Below are 23284 nucleotides of genomic sequence, written 5' to 3' on the forward strand. Positions count from 1 at the left end.
AACTGAACAGCCACGTGGCAGAACAAGCTTCTGTCACTCTTGCTGTCTCCACACACCAGTCATGTGTCTTCACCCCACCAGTTTACGGTCTCTAGCCTTGTCCATGCGCACAGGTAAAAAACATCCATCAATGATACGTGAGAAGATGCAGCTGATCATCCAGCTTGTATCCCTGTACAGTGACAGATCCCGTCAGCTGTTGCAAAATGTGGCATATGGTATAGTCATATGTGAGAAGAAGGAATGATACTTGTGACACATTATTAAGAGTAAAAATAAGTGTTAAAAAAAAGGATGGAGATACAGATATATGTAATTGCTGTTATGACACAGAAAGTATCTAGAAGGGTACCCTAGAAACTCTTACTAGAGGTTTCTTTAAGACAGTAGTTCTCAGCTGAGGGCACTTTGACTTCCCCAGGATGGCAATGTTAGGAGACATTTTAGTTTCTTATAATTAGGGGCTACAACTGGGGAACATGTAGTGGCTAGAGGTCTGGGATACTGCTGAAAATCCCACAGTGAACAGAACTGCACTCCCAAGCAATTATCTGTTTCAGAATGTCGACAGTGCCCCTGATGAGGGGTCTTGCTATAGACCATATAATAGAGGAGTCGTGGAGATAGTAGGGACTGTATACTTTAGGCCTGGATCGCAAACTCCTTTGACTAAAAGCAAAGCAGGAACCATAAATGAACACATGAGATCAAGTGTAAAACCAGAAAAGGTTGAGGTAGGGGGGAAAGTATGACAAATTGGGAAATGCCTAAACCATCTAAAGTCATTCAAATTCAGGTTAAAGGTAAAATACTATATGAATCAGTTAAAGCCCTTTGACTGGTTGGATTTGTCTACAAGCTGCCAGTTTGGGACTCATCTAAACTCTTCCATAGTGCTTAAATATTTCCCATGAATGCTTATTACTTTATGTAAAAAAGACATTTAAAATATACGTGTATGTTGATACATGTATATATACACACATGCACACACACCCCTACACATACAGATACCCACCCGTGTGTAACAGAAAGCATGATGCCTGCCTATGCTGTTCCTCTCAATCCTGTTCCCTATATTTTCTCATTGTCATCACCACCATCTTAGTTGCAGTATTGGTCTTCTCTATGCATGACCTTAATTTCCTTCTTAACTAAATTTACAGCCCACTCCAGCCATTTCTAGACTTGTTGCCTCCCCATCAGACATGGAGGACCACTTAGAGAACCACCCAAGAAAGCTGGCTGAGCAGGTGTAAAAGCAGAAGTTATGAAACCAATACAAACCCAAGTCAGGCACACGGCGTTACCTATCAGATTTTATGGAGATGCTATATGAAAGCTAAGACCTGTGTCAAGCAGCAGAGTTATCAGTCGGACTTGTGTTTTCCAGAGCTCGCCCTGCCAGCAGTTGCGAAATGAGATCAAAAGGGAGGACCTGAAATAAGGAAGCAGGTTGCATTGGCTTTCTTTTACTGCCTTACGTAACACATCACCACAAACTTAGCAGCTCAAAGCAACAGAAATGTATTCTTTCACAGTTCTGTACGTCAGAGGCCTGAGCTGGCTCTACTGGTTTCTCTGCTCTGGATTTTCTAAGGTTGAATTCAAGGTGTCAGCAGGTTGGACTCTCCCTGAGAGTCCGGAGTCCCATTTCCACACTCAGTGAGGTCATTGACAGAATTCAGTTCCTTGTGATTGCAGGACTTGGGTTTTCTTGCTGGCTGTCAGAGTGGGGCTTGCCCTTAGCTTCTAGAGGCTTTTTTCTAGATCTAACAGAGGAGTTCCTACATCCCTGGGCCAGCAATGGTGTGTCAAATCCTTCTCATTCTTGGAATTGCTCCCTTTCTTAAGGTCAGCTGATTAATAACCCAAATTACATCTACAAAGTCCCTTTACCACAGGACCTAGAGGAGTGCTTGCCTGAATATGGGAGACAGGAGGAGTCCTAGGGAGAGATGGTTAAGATACTGCCTCCCACATAAGTTAAGAGACATTAGGAGCGATGGGAATGGAGGAAAGAGGATGGGGAGTGGTGCCGAGAGGTAGATCTAGAGACCTCAGTGACTGATGAGAAAGAGGGAGAGAGGGAAGGCTCTAGGGAAGTGGACTTAGCAGAGCAATGAAAACAAAACTGTGTGCCCGCAGAGGGGTGTGCTTTGGGGAAGCGTGCTTGTTCTTGCTGGACAACCCCAGCAGGTCCCGTGACTTGGCGTAACTGTGTCTCTCTTAAAGCAGGTGTGAGAGATTGGGCTGCGCAACAGCCCTGATTGGAAGTCTGTATGAGGAGCAGGTAGACACTGGATGCCTTGCCCTCCCATTGTCCTACCAGTTTACTTTCTGTTGAAACTGAACCAGGGAGGCACCAGCCTAGGAAACACCAGGCTTAGTAGAGATAAAGGAAGAGACGTTCTATTGGTTTCCAGGCCCCTTTCTTCACTTCCGGGGTACTACACACATTTTACTTCTGAGCAGAAAATTAGAGGATTCCTCTCTAAAAAAATGGAATGGCCTTAGAATAAAGACACACAGACACTAATTTTAAGCAGTGGCTAGATCTCCAGCCAGACTATCCTGCAGTGATACACACCATTTCATGCACGGAACCCTTCCAAGCTCAGATTTTGCAGTTAGCTTTGAGTAGCTCTGTCTTAAATGTGAATGGAAGCCAAGGTCACAGCTCTTGTTCCAGTTGCATAGTTCCCATTTGTCAAAGGCAGGCCTGCTTTCCTTGGAGCCCTGTTAGGTTTAGGATGCCAGCGATTTCTTTTGACCCCCAAAGCAGGTCAGCATCCTAGAGCCCAGCACTGTTTTCACTGTTGTGGCCACTTTCCAACATACTCCTCTCTTCTCTAAAATTTGCCATCTAATACTGCCATGCCCACCCAGGAATTACTTCAGTAGGCAATGTTCTCCCTTCCCTATTCTTACCCTAATCCTTTTGAGAGGTGGTACATTTACATCAGCTTCCCAGCAAACCTCAATGGAAAATTAAATGGTGGTAACACAGCCATGTTTGAGAAGATGCCAACCTCCCGCTTTGGGGTTGATTGATCTCTTTCTTGTGGTTTCCAGAATTTTGTGCTTAAATCTCTTGTAGGAAAGGTTATTTTTAGCTCTTAAATCTCTGAATAGATTTCTCAGCATCTTTTAAAGTTACTGAATTAGGTCTCGAAGCTTTTAAACACTGAATAATACCTGAGGCAAGGCTTAATATCCCCTTGCCCCTCAAAGCCAGGAAGTGTTTGAGTTCATTAGAATCCACTGAAATACTTTAGTGAAGTGCTTTTGTCGAGGGAATGAAATGGTTGAAGAATTGGGGGATGAGGGGATATGGGAAATTTGGGAACCAAAAGGGCAAGTTAGAGAATTCTGGAAGAATTCACTGTGATTCTTTTTTTCTTCTGCTTTCAGAATAACACACCAGGAGAAATGCAAATATATGAAAAGAGGGTCACTCCTCCCAGGAGAAATGCAGATTTAAAGCTATAAGGAGATATGTATCACCATTAGCAAAGATGTTTTTAACTGACATATCTTGTGCTAGTTTTAGTGTGAGGAAACAGGTCCTCTCCCACATTGCCAGTAGGCCCCTCTATTGGTTGGTATAAACCCAAAGGAGAGAGCGATGTGTCAAAATCTGTCCAAATTTAAAGCACCCAAGACCTTTGACCCAGCAATTCTGCTTCCAGAAAATTTATTCTACAAGGATTTAATGTGTAGAAATAAGTGTGGGGATATTACAGCACTATTTGAGATAGCAGAGACTAGAACAGCGAACTAACAGCCATTAATCGGAAACTGGTTAAACATATTATATGGTTTATTGAAATAATGGAATAACATGTCATCATTAAAAAACAGGGCAACCCGTATGTACTAATCTGGAAAGACCTCTCAGATGGATGTGTAGGTAAAAAAGAACAAGGTGGAGATTAGTGTGTTTATTATGCTACCATTTGCTTTTTTAAAAAGAAAAAAAAGTATAATGAGGAGTGACTGCTAATGAATACAGGTTTCTTTCCGGGGTGATAAAAATGTTCTGGAATTAGTGGTGATGGCTGGACACCCTTGTGAATGAATGCCCTGAATGCCCTGAAATGTAAACTTTAAAATGGGAAATTTTATGGTTATGTCAGTAAAAATACCAAGAAAATAAAAGGTATAAACCTATACACAGAAAAACATTCTAAGAGGATGTGTTAAAAACTGATCATAGAGGTAACTTTGGAGGAGGGATGGGAATGGATAGTAAACTTGCTCTTCACCATATACACCACTGCCTACCTTTTGAATTTTGAAATATGAGCATGTATCAGCTAGTCAAAAAATTAATAGTTTATAAAAACCAAATCTGTTATTAAATCCTTTAACAGAGAAGCAAATTTCTAAGATCTTACCTACAATTACACAATTCCATTGTGATTTAACTTTAATTTTATTGTCAAGATACCAAATTAAGAAGTACTTGGAAATATGAAGAAATTCATGTTTAAACTAATTAAAAAGGAAAAAAAATTACAATAAGAGTAAACTACCAGAGAAAGTGGGCCATGCTAATTAGAAGAAATTAATTGGGTAATTGCATTTTACCTACTTAAATTCCCCCGTCACCTTTAATTGGAATAACTTTCCTCTTTACTTCCAGTCCCTAAACCATTGTGTGGTATCAATAGTGTTGTGTAATAAGTTCTGAATCCCACATCAAGAGTGGCTTTATTTCAGTGGAAGATTCCATAAACCCTGTATGGCTGATAATAATGGAAACAGCCTTAGGAATATAGAAGATGTGATGAAACCTGGTTAACTAAAAAGAGAATCACTTTTCCCCAGTACGCTGATACCCTGTTGTAATTGATCAAGGTGGCTGAAGGAACTTGGACGAAAAGGCCAAGAGGGAGGTACACATGCAGTAAGAGATCCTCCACACAGCGTGGCAAGCTATTTACTCACAGCTGTCAGTTAGTTGTGCATGGATTTGGTTCTTATCCCTACACCCACTCCTCTTGCCCCCTAAGTGAAAACTGGTCCAGAGGATAATGAATGACTCTTGAAAGACTTAGAAAAATAAATCTTGAAAAAACCACTTTGGAGCAGAAATGTGTTTCCCACACATGGAGGCCAATGGAAAGGTAGGAAATATTCCCTAATATTGGTAATTAGCACCACGAAGGTTCCTGTCTTACCTTTTTTCCTCTTGCTTTTACAAGGAGGAATAGAAGCATGAAATAGAAAAACTTAGAAGAGAGGAAATCTACTTAACATGTAATTGTTTTAGATACATCACCAAAGAAGATGTTGCTGTAGCATCATTGGACAAGGTGAAGAAGGATGGGGGCCATGTCCGTCTCATCACAAAGGAGTCCGGGCCACAGAAACTTCCTACACAGTAAGGTTTCATTTATGAGGAGGACCACAGTACTATGTGTCCTCCTTTAGAGTTCTGTATTCATGTTTGTGATCATGCTTGACCTTGATGTGGCCACTTAACAGGTTAGAAAGAGCTTTCACGGTATGGTAGCTCCTCCATCCTCCTAGTAACCCTGTGAGGAGTAGAATGTCCTCACCATAGACATCAGAAGGACCCTGAGACCAGGCAGACCAAGTGACCCACCCAAAGACACTAGATGTTCCCAGGCATGAGCTCTTTCTATCCCAAGAAGCTTTTTCTTTTTAACGCTTCTAACAAACAGCCATGGAAAATAGGCAAGCAGTTGTGGTAATTCCGTGTAGTACCTTTCAACATAATTGAGGAATGTGCCTTTTCCTTTTAACAAATTGAGTGCATGTTCTGTCGTGTTTCATTTCTCATTTTAATTCAGTCAAATCTGGATTTACCTGTAGAGGCACATACTTAGCCAAGTCTTCCATTCCAGTTCCTAAAAACTGTTAGCACCTTGGCTCTGTCATTCTGTGGGTGTGCCTGTCTGCTGTAGGCCAGCAGGGGCTGCCACAGGGTGTCATGGAAGCCTTAGTAAATGACCTCTCTGTCCTGCTGCGGTGTGTGGTCCCAACACATGCAGAGCATAGGAGCCCCAGCTTCGGGTGGGGTTTCACATTAGTCAGTCCTTTCTCAGCCTGAAAAAGAATTTTCTAACTTCTCATTTGCCAGCTTCCCCAGGTATTTCCAAGTCTGATTGTTTAACTTGAAGATATCTAAATTCCCAAAAGAGGCAGCATATTTGTATTCAAATGAATTTTGTAACACCCCCATTCTTTCCTTCATTTGGCATGGAGCATGGAGTGCTGACTCTCTCTTGTTTCCGGAGCATCAAGTGCGGAGTCTCTGTTGTTTCCACACTGAAATCGCAGAATCTGTGGGTCCTGCATTTACTGTTTATCAGTATAGAATCTCTGAAGACCGTTCATTATTTGAAGTAGTGACCCTTTGGTATTAAGTGCTCATTAGTTACTTATTGCATGTTTTGCTCAATTCTAGAAAGTTCCTTGATGATGGAGTATGTGTCCCATTTCTAAACCCCTGTGAAGCCCAAGCTGTTCTCACTGGGAAGCCTTCTATATCCAAAGGCTATGTGCAAGCTGTGGATAATGAAGGAAATCCACTTTGCCTTCGCTGTCAGCAACCCACTTGCCAAACTAAGCAAGAGTGTAAAGTGAACGCTTGGGATTCACGGTTTTGCTCTCTGAAATGTCAGGAAGAGTTTTGGATTCGATCTAATAACAATTACCTGCGAGCCAAAGTATTTGAAATTGAACATGGTGTGTGTCAGCTATGTAATCTGAATGCACAAGAACTCTTTTTACGTCTGAGAGATGCCCCCAAAAGCCAGAGAAAGAATCTTCTGGATATTACCTGGATCTCAAAGCTCCCACTGGAACAGGTAAATTATAATTATGTGACAGAAGTCTGCATTGTACTGAGTGATGAATATTGACTCAACTTTTTTAACTTTTTAATATGGCAGTTTTTGAAATATACATACAAAAATAGAAAAATCAACCCACAGAACCATCACTGAACTTGAACAGTTATCAGCATTTTGCCTTCATTTTCATTTGTCCCTCACCTCAGTCGTTTTTTCTCCTGGGATTATTTTAAAGCAAATTCCAGACATTTCTTTCTTTCTTTCTTTCTTTCTTTTTTTTTTTTAAATAATCTCTACATCCATTGTGGCACTTGAACTCAAGACCCTGAGATCGAGTTGTATACTCTACCAACTGAGCCATCCAGGTGTCCCTCATTTCCTCTTTAAATACTTCCATTATGTACCTCTCACAGAGACTTCTTTTTGTCTCTTCACCCTCCTTCTTTTTGTCTCTTTTTAAAATATAATCCTATACCCCAGGACCCATTATCATACCAAAACAATTATGATTACTTAGTAACTCCAGGTTTGGTTTCCCAGATTCTCAAAATATCTTTTTGCAGTTACTTTTTTCAAATTAGGATCACAATATGATTCACACACTGCATTTCTTCATTATATTTCTTATGTTCCAATTAATCTATAATATCACCCCATTCCTTTTTTAATACCATTGACTATTCAAGAAACTGAATCATTTGCCTGTAGGATTTCCTACATTATGGATTTGTCTTCCTCTATCCTCATGGTATTATTTGACATGTTTCCCTATCCCCCTGATTCCAGAATAATAGTTATAAGATATAGTGGCTTAATTAGATTCTGATTAAATTATTTTGGGAAGAGAGCTTAACAGATGATACATTCATTCCATCAAGAAGTACCTGTGGGGGTGCCTGGGTGGCTCAGTGGGTTAAGCCGCTGCCTTCCACTCAGGTCATGATCTCAGGGTCCTGGGATCGAGTCCCGCACCGGGCTCTCTGCTCAGCAGGGAGCCTGCTTCTTCCTCTCTCTCTCTGCCTGCCTCTCTGACTACTGGTGATCTCTCTCTGTCAAATAAATAAATAAAATCTTTAAAAAAAAAAAAAGTACCTGTGGTCTGGTTGTTCCACTTTTCATGATGTTAGTATTGAATGACAAGAGGAAGATAACCCCCAAAATATAGTTCATTACAATGAGAAGAAAATATTTATGTTCATCCCACTGTAAAATGTAATTCTGGCAGAGCAATTTATGGAAAAAAATATTACTCTTAGAAAACAATAACCAGTTTTCACTTTTATTTCCAAAATTCAACTGGTTTCTAATGTTGTGATCTAATCGGTTCTAAGTTTCAAACTAGAGAAAAATGTTTAATTTTAAAAGTCACTCCTGAGCCATTCTCTCCCCACTCAAGTAATGGATAAATTTCTGCCAGTTGGTCAAATCAGATTTTTATTTGCCTAGTATCACCAAATTATGACAGAATTAGTTAATTAAACATCTCTACAAAGATGAATTAGCATGACTTTGAGAGCTAGGGAAATACAATATTTCTTTCATGATACCCAGAGTTCCCGAAATATCCTTTAGTCTAATTGGTGAGGGACACACGCACCCATCCCAGGGGTGTCAGCCAGACGGCAGTAACTTGTCTGCTGCCTCAGAGCAGTCTTCCAGAAGACACACAATGAAAGGACACAAGGACATTCCTCTCCAGGAACAGAAGTTATTACATAGTATACTATTAAAAGTGTTCCAAGGCTAGAGAGTACCATAGGGCTCAACTGGGGAGGACCAGTCCGGAGAGGGAGTGGTTGTTTTAAGAGTTAAATTTAGGATGCTGAAGACTGACTCCATGTGACTGGGAACTACTAGAAGGAATAGAGAAGCACCTCTGGATTAGAGAGTCCACCCGAGCCTGTCGTGTGCAAAAAAAAATGATTACAAAAAGCAGACAAAATGGATATTCTTTCCTAAGAACGCATCATTTGCTTGACGCACAAGACGGCCATCTGTAACTGCTTCTAACAAGGCTGGCCTCAGCTGGACAGAGTTCACTGCTCCAGCCTGCTGCCTCTTGGGGCTCCTCTAGGGCTGGGCACTGCTGGTTAGGTCCCTCTGCCTCCACATGTCTGACAAAGTGTGTTAGAACTATGACACAGGTTCCCCTGGCCAGCAGCATGCAGCGATCTTAATTTCGGCCTTGTCCAAGACCATGCAAATACAAACAAGCTTCATGCTCATCTTTATCATATTGAAAAAACTACAATGCTGGGCTGGATTTACTGCCTCGAGCAGGATGTTAAAATACATCCCATTTTTATATAGGTCATCACAGATAAAATATAAAGTGCATACATGTGAGCTGGCCTAAATAGTGCTGCTTTACGTGGACAACTTTGTTTATTCTAGATAGGCCAGTGAGAGAGATCTGTTGTGGAAACTTCATTCCAGTCCATGGAACTGGGGAGGTTCCCAGATGAATGGCATAAAGGTTCCGGCTGACAGCTGTTACACTTTCACTGTTTATAGTAACAAATGACTTTAGGTCAATAATTAAAGATTATTTGACTCAGTAATATTCAGAAGTTTTTTAAGTTTCTAATCTGATCTCATTCTTGTCACAGTTTTCTTTACTGACTATCTAAACTAGCTCAAAGGTGCAGAAGCAAGTAATTTTTCCCCATCTGTCAGGAGTCTTGGTACTTTATACTTGCTTGTAATTTTTTCAAAATGGGTTAGGTAAGGGAAAAAGAACTTTTTCCAGAAACATATTTTATTGCTTTCAAATTGCTAACCTAGAGGCTTTTTCCTATTCACAATAAAAGCTATAAAAAGCCATCCTAATGTATTTTTTGCTGTGATTTTGCTGTATAAACATGATTGCACAAGGCAAAACCACCAGTTCCCACAGCGTATGTTGAAAAGTGCTGATCTTGTGTTCTTACTGCAGCTTAATGAAATGATAAAAAGCCCAGGAGAAGGGCATTTCTGGCAGGTGGACCACATCAAGCCCGTGTCTGGTGGAGGAGGACAGTGCTCCCTGGACAACCTGCAGACGCTGTGCACAGTGTGTCACAGGGAGGTGAGTGACACTATGCAGACCCATGTGGCTTCATCCTGGGACAGCAAAGAAAAGTGTACACAGGCATAGGAGGCTGAGGGGATGAAACCGTATCCCTTGTCTGGGTTCCGAGAAGGCTTTATTCCCTTCATCACCTGAGCTTCCTCTCAAGGCTGATACGAGTCCCAAACAGAAGAGAAGCTGCTTTCCTTTGAGTTCATTCTAGGAGAGGAAATTGTCACCACCACCTAGAAGAAAATGAATGTAACTTACATGGTGTGGAAGTGGCCCAGACCATCAACCCAGCAGACTGGTGAACTGAGGCAGTGATGTGTGTTGACGCTTGCAGCTAAGGCTATCCTGACATGTCAGAGAACATTAATAAATTCTTTCCAGGATTCCACTCCCCCTCAGTTCAACATGCAGACATTACACTCTTGGCCAAAGTGCAAAACTTTTTAACCTTGGCACCTTTTTGAGCTATTACCTGTTGCTTAAAACCGCAGGGGAAAATATTTACCAACAGTATTATTTACCAACTATTATTTACCAAGTAGCATGGATTTTTAACAGGCCATCTAGCAAAAGGATCTGCTGATTAAAGTTTTCTTAGAAAGAAGCACACATTCAATATGCTCTATCTGTTTTTCTAATTGTGGCAGGATTTAAGCATTTTCCCATGTTCCCATAATAAGCATTTATGTTTATCATCCAAAATGGCTACACATTATATTGAGTATATGTCTGCTATAATTTATTTAGCCATTCCCAGACTGATGAACATTGAAGTGGTTTATATTTCCTGTTTACACACTGTTCTGTTTTGAGGTTGTTCCTTTAGATCCTCAAATGTAAAGCCATGGAGTGAAGGGTTTGACTGTAGGAATTTAACTCCAAGCAGTTTCCCAAAGGACTGTGTTCTCCTCCTGTCTCCCAGCCCTGTTGGGGGACGAGAGTGCCCGTTGAACTGAGCGAGCTCATCAGTGCTCATGCAAGGGCGGAAGAAGGGCCTGCCACGATTTTGTTTACCAAAGATACTGAGGGTTCTAAAAATGCTAATCAGTGGTATTGACACTTTCGAAAACTGTTCAGATCCTTTGCCATTGTTCATACTGTATAAGCACTTTTAGCCTTATTTTAATATTTTAGGTTCCTCAGTTTCTTCACAAATACAATTCTTACATAAAATGGATCTTGTAAGTAGGGTTTTTTGCTTTTAGTTTTAACCCTCTTTTCTCTCCCCACACCTGCCACCTGGATAACTTCACACACCTGAACTGGGAAAAAAGTCCTCCGATTTCTCAGCCATGAAAATTATTGGCACATGCAAGACCTATTAAGAGAATTACTATGTAGCAAAAAGAAAATCCACCCCTTCTGTAATCATTTTTAGATTCTCATGAGAAATTTTATTTGTGGAAATAGCAGAAGAATCCGGTTTTGATCTACCTCATTTTGTTTTTTCTGCATTGGCTTGGGAGTGGCTTCTGAGCCCCCAGAATGGGAAGCCAGTAGGCCTTACATGCACCACACTGGGAGAAATCACAAGTCGCCTTATGTACGCCCTTACTTGGATGAGGAGAATTGGGGCCTTCTGTAGTCCTCAAAGGAGGGAGTCACAGTCTCAATGGGGAGTAAGTCATTCTCCAAAGCATCTGGTCCTAAGTGAACCTAGGACCTTGGGGCATTTACTAGAGCTATTGGGGTCCTCTTCTTGTGGTGTGGTGTGCCATCTGAGGGCAAAGCACTGGAACGGGGCATGGTGATAATGTAGATTTTTCCAGACTAATGAAATAAAGTTTTTGAGATTCTGAAACTAGTACTCTCTTCCTAACAGGTGTACCATTTATATTTTTTAACTTTTAGAGAACTGCCAGACAAGCTAAGGAAAGAAGCCAGGGGAGAAGACAATCTCTAGCATCAAAGCATGGATCAGACATCACAAGATTTTTGGTGAAGAAGTGAAGTATAAAAATTGTTGAATGGATGACAAATGATTTACATGTGTAGGAACCGAACACATTTTTTTCATGTTTCTCATATGAAGAGTGAACATTTTTAGAGCAAAAAATCAAGAATTCAACTTTCCCTTTCATATTATATGCTTTTAGTGTCCAATACCTTTGGAAAGTTCTTAACACAAACTGAGATACAATACTAAATATTTCTGTGATCTTCATGATTTCAGGCAGGCTCTCAATTATGTTTCAGTAAGGTTTCGTTGAGCTTTCATTTCCCCCTGCAGTACCTTAATCATGGTATTATGCATAGATTGTATTTGAAAAATATACTCTCAATTACTTGGAAATTGCTGCTGTATTAGTATTGGTTATGAACTGCTGCGTGGAGATTCAGAATACTGGAAAACTGCAAGGGAAATTTCGGAGGCAAATCATCCAGGAATTCGGGGGCAAGCATGAGCACCCTGGTTTGTATGCGAGAGAGACTCTTACTCACTGACTGCCTCCAAAATGGGCTTTGGGCACACATTTTGAGTGTTGCCCTATTTGTTTTATTTCTTAACAGATTATCTTTATTGAAAAGATGCTTCTGAAAATAAGCTAATTGGACCTACAGTGTTGGTAGACAATTCGGGGTTCTAGATTTGTTAAACCTAGTGATTGTTAAAACTGTTTAAAAACTGAAAACATAGAATGTCACTTGAACTTCATTCATCAGTTAGTTAATTTTAATGCATAAAACTACATTCAATGTCCAAGTGCCCTTTATCTCCTGGCTATTACTTTGTTTTTAAAATCCCAGTCTTATTAAAAGTGTATTTTACTAGTACCTCTTTTAAAAAGAGTGAGGACAATAAAACACTTTATACTAAAGCATGAGCAGATGAAGATATAGGTTTCAAAAAGACAGTGGTAATACTAATGTATCATTGATATTCAAAAATAAAAGCATGAAAATAAAACAAAACCAGGGTACAGTCCTCCAAAATGTCAAAGTCATGCGAGGTAAGAGTTAGAACTACACAAAATACAGGCCCAAGGAAGAATTACATTCATGAAAGTCCTGTTTGTAAATACTGTTTGGATGTAAATTTCATTTATTTATTTGAGCACTTTACAGTCTTCATTAGTAGCTGATGTTTTACGATGTAGAGGACTTGTTTTTAAAGAAAGATTATCCAATCATGAATTATCCTTTTAGAGTTCTTAAGGTTTATAACTTTTATTGTATGAGAGCAAATAGTGGTGTTTATTTTATAAATTAGGTCGGGCTTGCTTTCTTCTCCTTTCTGCTTTGCTGGTCAGGCTCTTTGCAGTTTTCTGCCTCATTGCCAGGGTAACCTAGGATTCCTCACGGCTGAGAGCTGAGAAACCATCTGAGAGCTGAGAAACTGGCAGGCTGTTTTTCCTCCAGCATGGGGCGCTTGCAGTGAGACTTAGGTCTAAGTAGGTCAGGTATCAGTGGAAGTTACTCTTTATTTTTTTTTTTTAAGATTTTATTTATTTGACATAGATCACAAGTAGGCAGAGAGGCAGTCAGAGAGAGGGGGAAGCAGGCTCCCTGCCAAGCAGACAGCCCGATGCGGGGCTTGATCCCACAACCCTGAGACCATGACCTGAGCTGAAGGCTGAGGTTTAACCCACCGAACCACCCAGGTGCCCCAAGAAGTTACCTCTTTAGATTAAACTAAGGTGGCAGTTCTAGGAACAATGTTCTCAGATGTAATAAATGAATGATGGTTTAAGATGAAATGACCCATGTGCCAATTTTAAAATACTAACCAAATAAAAATGCCATAAAAACATCAAAAAGAATAAAATACATAGGAATACATTTAACTAAGGAAGTAAAAGATATGTACACTGAAACTATCAGACTTTAATGAAAAAAAGAAAAGAAAAAGACACAAATGGAAAGATACTCCATATTCATGGGTGGGAAAAATTTATATTATGAGAAAGTCCATACTACCCAAAGAAATATATAGATGTAGTGTAATCCCTATTAATATTCCAGTAGCATCTTTCATAGAAATAGAAAAAAAATTTTTTCTTTAAAATTTGTTTGGAACCACAAAACTAAAAATAGCAAAGCAATCTTGAGAAAAAAGAACAAAGTTGGAGGAATCAGGCTTCCAGATTCCAACTATATTACAAAGCTGTAGTAATCAAAACATTATGGTATTGCTATAAAAACAAATCCATAGATCAACAGAAGAGCATAGAGGGCCCAAAAATAAAACTATGTCAACTGATTGTCTTTTTTTTTTTTTTAAAGATTTATTTTATTTTAGAGACAGAGTAAGGGGAAGGGCAGAGAGACAGAATCCTCAAGCAGACTCCCTGCTGATCGTGAAGCCCAGTACCAGGCTGGATCTCACAAACCTGAAAAAAACAAGAGCCGGCCACTTAACCAACTGAAGCACCCAGGTGTGTCCCTCCCCCACCTTACTAAATTTATTTTAGAGAGAGTCAACTGATTTTCACAAATGAGCCAAGAATATAAAATTGAGAAAGGATAGTCTCCTCAATAAATGATGATGGGAAAACTGGACCCCCTACTTTATACCATGTACACAAATCAATTCAAAATTGATTAAAGACTTGAATATAAGACCTGAAACAATAAAACTCCTCAAAGGAAAAAGGGAAGATTTAGGTCTGAGATGGTGGCTAGGAAGACCTTTAGCTTACCTCCTTCCACAGACATACCAAATCTATACCAACATCTAGAGCAGCTTCCCCTCAAGAAGAACTGAGGATTGATTGAACAGCTTGTGTACAACAAGATAGAGAGGCCACACAGAGAACAGCAGGAGAAACAGAGACACAGTTACAACAGGAAACCCAGCCCTGATGTAAACTGCAGCAGGAAGACATAGCACAGAGGTACCCATGCACAGATTCACCCATGCTGTAGCATGGAAAAGGAGCAGCAGTTCAAAAGGCAACTAGACTAACTTGACTAAGAACTAACTAACTAGGCAACTGAACTAACCCTAGGCCATTCAACAGTGAAGGAACTGCTAGAACTTTCCCCGGACTCATGTGCTAGTGATTACCACTGTTTACATTCAGCCTTACCTTGACGGCACAGATGGGCTCAAGGTCCCAGCACTCTAGCCAGCCTGCTGCATTAGCAAACACCAGGTCCCTAGCCCACACCAGGCTGACATCTTCCCAACACGGCCCCTACACGCATGCCTGCCAGCTCCAGCTGTCCCCCCAAGGTGAGCCCAACACAGTGCACACCAGATCCCTCCTCTAGTTGTGCCCATTACAGCTGCAGCCAATTTTCCCAGATAATAAAGGCACAAAGCACTCTAGGACACCCTATGCCTCCACCTGTTTTAGCTCCAGCCAACTCACCTCAGTGCCCTGAGGTCCCCTATGCCACACTGACCATAGCTGGAACCATCCCTCCAGGATTCTCCAAGCACAGAATGCCGGGGGACCATCCAGCCCATGCCCACTTCAGTTCCAACTATCCCACCAGGGCACCCCTTTGTGAAGCACCCAGGGACCTCTGCTCTCTGCCTGCTTCAGCCCCAGCCATCTTATCAGAGTGACCCAGGGTAGACTGCCCAGGGAATTTTCAGACCACACTCCTCACTGCTCTAACCAGCCAGCCCAAACCATCAGACATACACAGTCTACATCAGGGATATTCCTGTACATGTCCTATCATCCAGAATGGGAGAGGTAGCTGCTTTGCCTAATTCTTTCAAACAAACCCAGAAAGTAAAACAAAATGAAAACAGAGGAATATCCTCCAAACAAAAAAATATGAGAAAAGGGACGCCGGGGTGGCTCAATGGGTTGAGCAGCTGCCTTCAGCTCAAGTCGTGATCCCAGAGTCCTGGGATTGAGCCCTGCATTGGGCTCCCTGCTCAGTAGAGAGCCTGCTTCTCCCTCTCCCTCTGCCTGCCGCTCTGCCAACTGGTGCTTTCTCTATCTATGTGTCAAATAAATAAATAAATAAAACTTTTTAAAAAATGAGACAAAACTTAAGGGAAAAAACTAAATGAAATGTTGATCATCAGTCTATATTATAAGGAGTTAAAAGTAATGGTCAAAAAGATGATTGTCAGACTTGAGAGAAGAGTAGATGAAAGATGGAAGTATCACAATTCTACATTTCAAGATATACTACAAAGCTCTAATAACTAAAAAAGTACGGTACTGACATAGAAATAGACAAATCAAGGCAACAGAATAGAGAGCCCAGAAATAAACAGATACATATAGGGTCAATTAATCAATTACGAAGGAGGCAGGAATGGGCAATGAGGAAAAGGCAGCCTGTTTAGTAAATGGTGTTGGAGAAACTGGACCAGTTTCCTACACCATACACAAAAATAAGCTCAGAATGGATTAAAGACCAAAATGAGAGACCTGAAACCATCAAAATCCTAGAAGAGAACATAAGTTGTTATTGCTCTGATATTAGCCATGGCAACATTTTTCTAGATCTGTCTCCTAAAGCAAGAGAAACAAAAGCAAAAGTAAATGGGTGGGACTACAACAAAATAAAAAGCTTCTGCACTGTGAAGTAAACCATCAATAAAACTAAAGGGCAAAGTATAGAATGGGAGAATATATTTGCAGATAATCTGTCCTATAGGGGTTAATATCCAAAATATATAAACAACTCCTACAACTCAATACTCCCCCCCCAAAAAAGCCAACAAAAAGAGAAATAACGTGAATAGGCATTTTTCCAAAAAAAGATATACAGATGGCAGATATATGAAAAGATGCTCATGACTAATCATCAGGGAAATGCAAATCAAAGCCACAATAAGGTAATACGTCACATCAATCAGAATGGGTAATATCAAAAAGACACAAAATAACAAGTGTTGACAAAGATGTGGAGAAAAAGGAACCTCGGGCGCCTGGGTGGCTCAGTGGGTTAAGCCGCTGCCTTCGGCTCAGGTCATGATCTCAGGGTCCTGGGATTGAGTCCCGCATCGGGCTCTCTGCTCAGCAGGGAGCCTGCTTCCTCCTCTCTCTCTCTCTGCCTGCCTCTCTGCCTACTTGTGATCTCTGTCAAATAAATAAATAAAATCTTTAAAAAAAAAAAAAAAGAAAAGAAAAAGGAACCTCATGCACTGTTGGTAGGAAGGCATATTGGTACATTCACTATGGAAATAGTATGGGGGTTTTTTTGAAAATTAAAAATGGAAATAACCTATAATTCAGTGATTCCAGTGCTGGGTGTTTACCCAAAGAAAATGAAAACACAGGGGCGCCTGGGTGGCTCAGTGGGTTAAGCCGCTGCCTTTGGCTCGGGTCATGATCTCAGGGTCCTGGGTTCGAGTTCCGCATCGGGCTCTCTGCTCAGCGGGGAGTCTGCTTCCCCCTCTCTCTCTCTGCCTGCCTCTCTGCCTGCTTGTGATCTGTCTCTGTCAAATAAATAAATAAAATCTTTAAAAAAAAAAAGAAAATGAAAACACAAATTTGAAAAGATATATGTGCCCCTATGTTTACTGCAGCATTCTTTACTATAGCCAAGATCTGGAAGCAACCCAAGTAGCCACCAGTAAATGAATGAATGGATAAAGAAGATATATATATACAGTGGAATATTACTCAGAAAAAAGGATGAAACTACCATTCCTGACAATATGGATGGACCTAGAAGGCATTATGCTACATGAAATAAGTCAGACAGAAAAAAGACAAATACCATGTATTTTCACTTATCTGTGAAATCTTAAAAAAAAAAAAAAAACCAACAACAACCCAGAAACAGACTCTCAAATACAGAGAACAAACTGATGGCTGCCTAAAGGGAAGAGAGGCAAAACAGGTGAGGGGGTTAAGTAGTATAAACTTAATTTACAAAATAGTAGTTATCGGGGATGGAAAATAAAGCACAGGGAATATTATCAATAATGTAGTGATTCTGTATAGTGAAAGATGGTGACAACACTTACTGTGGTGAACACGGCATAATGATGAATCACTACATTGTACAGTTCCAGTTAGTATGTCAACTATACTTCCAAAAAAATAGAGGGTGAGCTCCTTGATAGCAGTCTTAGCTATAGTATTTTGAATTTAACATCAATAGCAACAAAAGCAAAAATAAACAAGTCGGACTATATAAACCTAAAAGCTTCTATAAAGTAAAGAAACTATATGCAAAATGAGAGACAACCTCCAAGGGCGCCTGGGTGGCTCAGTGGGTTAAAGCCTCTGCCTTCAACTCAGGTCATGATCCCAGGGTCCTGGGATCAAGCCTCGCATTGGGCTCTCTGCTCAGCAGGGAGCCTGCTCCCTGCCCCATCCCCCCGCCTGCCTCTCTGCCTACTTGTGATCTCTCTCTGTCAAATAAATAAATAAAATCTTTTAAAAAAAGAAAAGACAACCTCCAGAAAGAAAAAATATTTGCAAACACACTCATTAAGAGGTTAATATCCAAAATATATAAGGAACTTATACAACTCAACAGTAAAAAAAATAAAAAGAAAAAAGAAAAACCCAATTTAAAAATGGGCAAAGGACCTGAATAGACATTTTTCTAAAGAACACATAAAATGGCTAATATCTCTAATCATCAAGAAAATGCAAATCAAGACCACAATGAGATATCACCTTGCACTGTTCAGACTGACTACTATTAAGACAAGAGATAATAAATGCTGGTGATGATGTGGAGAAAAAGGAACCCTTATGCACTATTGGTGGGGATGTAAACTGGTACATTTCCACTATGGGAAATGGATTTTCACTATGGGAATGGATTTTAATTGCCTTAAGCAATTAAAAATAGAACTACCATATGAGACTACTATTGCATTGCTCCATGTATATCCAAAGTGAATAAAACCACTATCTCAAAGAGGTATCTGTACACCTTCCATGCATCTTCATTCAAAGTAGTCAAGGTATGGAAACAACCTGTCTACTGACAGATGAATGGATAAATTGTAGTAGGTGTCTACAATAAATATTCAGTTTTTAAAAAGACAGAAATCCTAGTGGGGTTCCCAAGATGGCAGCATAGAAAGATCCTGGGCTTACCTCCTGCCATGGACACACCAAAGTTCTAGTACATACAGACTCATTTTTTCAGAACAGCTCCTCCACAACACAGGGCAGAAAAAAGAGAGACTCCCACAACCAGTGCATCAACCCACAAAAAGGAGGAATATCACAAACTCATAGCCCCTCTCTGAGGAACAAGAGGTCTTAGCTCCATCAGGCACTCTACCCAAAGGTCCTGCACTGAAAAGAAAGGCCTCCAAAACAACTGCCACTGAAATCAGCAGAGCTAACGTCCAAGAGAGCCAGAGGACTGTAGGAAACAGATTCTACTCTTCAAGGGCTGACACATAGACTCACTTGCTATAAGTCCCAATGCAGAGGCAGTAGTTTGTGGAACTGAGCTCTGTGTGAGGGAGGTTCATTTACCAGTCTTAGGGAGTACATAAGAATGTCAGGGATTGAGTATAGTTTTCTGCAGAGAAAGATGCTGGCAGGTGACTTTTTAATTTTCTCTCCTTCCTTGCTAGCCCTGTGCTGGCCAGTGCCATTTGTGGTGCTCATAATCTTCCTCTTTAGTCCCACTTCCTCATTAATGTTGTCCCCCCAACGTCTTGAAGCCCTACCCTACCGGATCCAGCCCAGTGTATATCCACCATGCCTCCACCCTGTGAGATCTGACATGTGGACTCAACCCCCACAGTGCTCCTCCACTAGGGCCCCCAGCCCACCAGATCCAGTAGAAGGCTTATCCAAGCCCCACACAACTCCATGGTGGCCCCTGCCTTGCCACAGCCAATGGATAAGGTGCTCCCCAGTCTGGTGCTTATCCACCATGGCCTACAGCTTGCCAGACCCCAAAAGTGAACGCACTCTGCACAGGCAGTACTCCCTGAACATTGGCACTGGCTTGCTATGGGGTACGGTTGTATTTCTGGGCTCCATAGGACTGAAACATTCAAGAGAGACAGAGCTTGCCAGGCTTCCACCCCAGGGCATGAGTAACCCTTCAAGTCTGGGAGAGAGTATTGCTTCCCAGAATATACAGAAATAAACACAGAGAGCCACACACAATTAGGAGGCAGGGGAAGATTATCCAAATGAAAGAAGACAAAACTTCAGAAAAATATTTTAATGAAATGGAGATAACCATTCTACTTACTAAGACTTCAAAGGAATGGGCATAAAAGTTGTTCACTAAACTCAGGAGAAAAATGAATGAATACCATGAGATCTTCAACAAAGAAGAAGAAATACAAGAAACCTACCCACAGAAGTTAAAGAGCTGAAAAATATAATACCCAAACTAGAGGAGTTCAATAACATACTGGATGAAGCAGAAGAACTGATCAGCAAACTGGAAGAAAAAGCAGTGAAACATTGGACAGAGCAGCAAAAAGAAAAGTAATATTTTTTAAAAAGGATGATTCCTTAATGGGAACATTAGGACAACATCAAGTGAAATACACATTCACATTATAGAGTTCCCAAAAGAAGAGCAATTGGACCAAAAACTTTTTTGAAGAAATACTAGCTGAAAACTTTCCTAATTTGGGGAAGGAAACAGGCATCCAGGTCCAAGAAGTCAAAAGACTCCCAAATAAAATGAACTTCAAGAGATCCACACCAGTACACATAATTGCAATGTCAAAAGTTAAAGAGAATCTGAAAAGCAGCAAAAGGAAAACAACTTATCACATATAAAGCTTTCAGCATATTTCTCAGCAAAAACTTGGGAGGGCAGAAGAGAGTGGTATGACATATTCAAAGTGCTAAAAGGAAAAAATTTCCAATCAAGAACTCTCTATCCGGCAGGGTTATTCAGAATTGAAGGAGAGATCAAGAGCTTTCCAGAGGCACCTGGGTGGCTCAGTCAATAGAGCACCCAACTCTTGATCTCAGCTCAGGTCTTGATCTCAGGGTTGAGTTCAAGCCTTATGTTGGGCTCCATGTGAGGTATGGAGCCTACTTAAAAAATGTTTTCCAGGGGGGACAAGATGGCGGGGTACTAGGAAGAGGCGTCTTTTCAGCTGGTACCCCAAAGTGAGCTGATTACCTACCAAAGAACTCTGATCACCCATGAAATCAGCCTGAGATCAGAATTATACACGTCTGGATCTCTACAGGGGCAGAAGACGCCAGTGAGCAGGTAAAGCGGAATGGAACAGTGGACTGATATCGGAAGATAAACAAAAGGGGGAGGGAGCCACCAGAGGCGACCGGTGCAAAAGTAATACCCCGATACGAGCGAGAGTGCCCTGCGTCTGGGGACCAGCATTAACTTGGAGACTGGTTGAAAGCACTCCAAAAGAGCAAAGGATCGCGGGGTCAAATTGTGGGAATCGGGGCGGCTAGGGACAGGGGCTTAAGTCCCCGGTCCCAGACGGCCTCCCCGGCGCGGAGGCAGAGAGAGTGCGGCGGGGAAACCGGCTCCTGGTCCCTAAGCCGCCAGTGCGCCCCAGAGCGCGGGGGTTCCAGCTCCTGTGAGGGGATGGGAGCCGCGCCGGTCTGCAGAACGCTCGCTCGCCCTACCACAAAGCTGGAGATGCCCGCGCACGTCCCTCCAGCTCTCCTGGGTTTCTAAGGCCCGGGGGCGCTTCTTGATCCGGGCCATTGTTTCAAAGTCTAAGCTGCAGGCGCGCGAAACTCTTCCCCGGACAGAGGCGCGCAAAAGCCCAGCCTGCGGCTTCCGGACCAGCGCCCCGTTCTCAGTGCCCCAGACGCGCGCCCGACCCACAGCTGCCTCTGAAAAGAGGTGCGCGCAAGCCGGGCACTCCCAGCCCCCGCCGGCGGCAAAATCTCAGTGTACGATCGCTGCTTGGAACCTCTCTGGCGGTCAGGAGCTCCCAGACAGCCGCCACTGCCTTGGCTTTGGGGACGAACAAAAGATCCTGCGCCCCCAGGGTCTTTAACTTGGAACCTGCACTGCCAGCGTCCAAGGGGGAATTTATTCAGCTTCTGCACCCAGACTGAGGCTTCTCTCTGAGACGGAGATCAGGAAGTGTTCCAGGGTGCACCTTGACTGCACCAGAGTTGATACATCCAGCTACATCTGTTCAGTCTTCTCCCACCAAAATGACTAGGAGGAGGAATGCCCAACAGAAGAAAAATACAGAGGATGGACCTTCTGCAATAGAGCTAACGGCTATCAACATAGACAATATGTCGGAAAGAGAATTCAGGCTAACAATTATCCAGGCAATAGCTAGGTTGGAGAAAGCCATGGATGACCAAACAGAATTGATTAGGGCCGAACTGAAAGCGACCAGACAGGATGTTCACAATGTTAGGGCAGAGCTTAAAGCTACCAGGGAGGAGGTCCACAATGCTCTCAATGAGTTCCAATCCAATCTAAACTCTCTCAAAGCTAGGGTAACTGAGACAGAAGATAGAATTAGTGATCTGGAAGACAAACAGATAGAGAGAAAGGATCAGGAGGAAGCCTGGAACAAACAGCTTAGATCCCACGAAAGCAGAATTAGGGAAATAAGTGATGCCATGAAGCGTTCCAACGTCAGAATTATTGGAATTCCTGAAGGGGAGGAGAAAGAAAGAAGTCTAGAAGATGTCGTGGAACAAGTCCTTCATGAAAACTTTCCGAATCTCGCGAATGAAACCAGCGTTCATGTACTAGAGGCTGAACGGTCTCCACCCAAGATTATACACTCCAAAAAAACATCAAGACACCTGATAGTCAAATTGAGAAATTATAATTGTAGGTATAATCTCTTGAAAGCTGCCAGGGCAAAGAGGCTCCTTACTTACAGAGGGAAGCCCATCAGAATAACGTCAGACCTGTCCACAGAGACCTGGCAAGCCAGAAGAGGCTGGCAAGATATATTCAGGGCACTAAATGAGAAGAACATGCAGCCAAGAATACTTTATCCAGCAAGACTGACATTCAAAATGGATGGAGAGATAAAGAGTTTCCAAGACCGGCAAGGCTTAAAAGACTATGCAACCACCAAGCCGATACTGCAGGAAATATTAAGGGGGGTGCTATAAAAGAGGAAAAATCCAAAGAATAGCATTGAACAGAAATATAGAGACAGTCTACAGAAAGAAAGACTTCAAAGGTAACTCGATGTCAATAAAAACGTATCTATCAATAATCACTCTCAATGTGAATGGCCTAAATGCACCCATAAAACGGCACAGGGTTGCAGATTGGATAAAACGACAGGACCCATCCATATGCTGTCTACAAGAGACCCATTTTGAACCTAAAGATACACGCAGACTGAAAGTGAAGGGGTGGAGAAGCATCTTTCATGCCAATGGGACTCAAAAGAAGGCTGGGGTAGCGATTCTCATATCAGATAAATTAGACTTCAAACTAAAGACTGTACTCAGAGATACAGAAGGACACTACATAATCCTTAAAGGGACTATCCACCAAGATGATCTAACAATTGTAAATATCTATGCTCCCAATATGGGAGCAGCCAATTACTTAA

The 23284-nt window shown here is 41.7% G+C and overlaps 1 protein-coding gene across 3 annotated transcripts in view; it reads left to right on the top strand.

The window, feature by feature from the left end:
* Positions 1–12801, top strand: part of ZRANB3 (zinc finger RANBP2-type containing 3) — a 326079-nt gene extending 313278 nt beyond the window's left edge. For all 3 annotated transcript variants that reach the window (XM_044242580.1, XM_044242582.1, XM_044242581.1), the window contains 4 exons: positions 5279–5389; positions 6440–6842; positions 9763–9894; positions 11740–12801. In XM_044242580.1, coding sequence (XP_044098515.1) covers positions 5279–5389; positions 6440–6842; positions 9763–9894; positions 11740–11838 — 745 coding nt within the window. In that variant the 3' untranslated portion in view covers positions 11839–12801. The remainder of the gene's footprint in view (positions 1–5278; positions 5390–6439; positions 6843–9762; positions 9895–11739) is intronic.
* Positions 12802–23284: the final 10483 nt, after the last annotated feature.

The sequence above is a fragment of the Neovison vison genome, chromosome 3 (genome assembly GCF_020171115.1).
Source record: "Neovison vison isolate M4711 chromosome 3, ASM_NN_V1, whole genome shotgun sequence".
NCBI lineage: Eukaryota > Metazoa > Chordata > Mammalia > Carnivora > Mustelidae > Neogale > Neogale vison.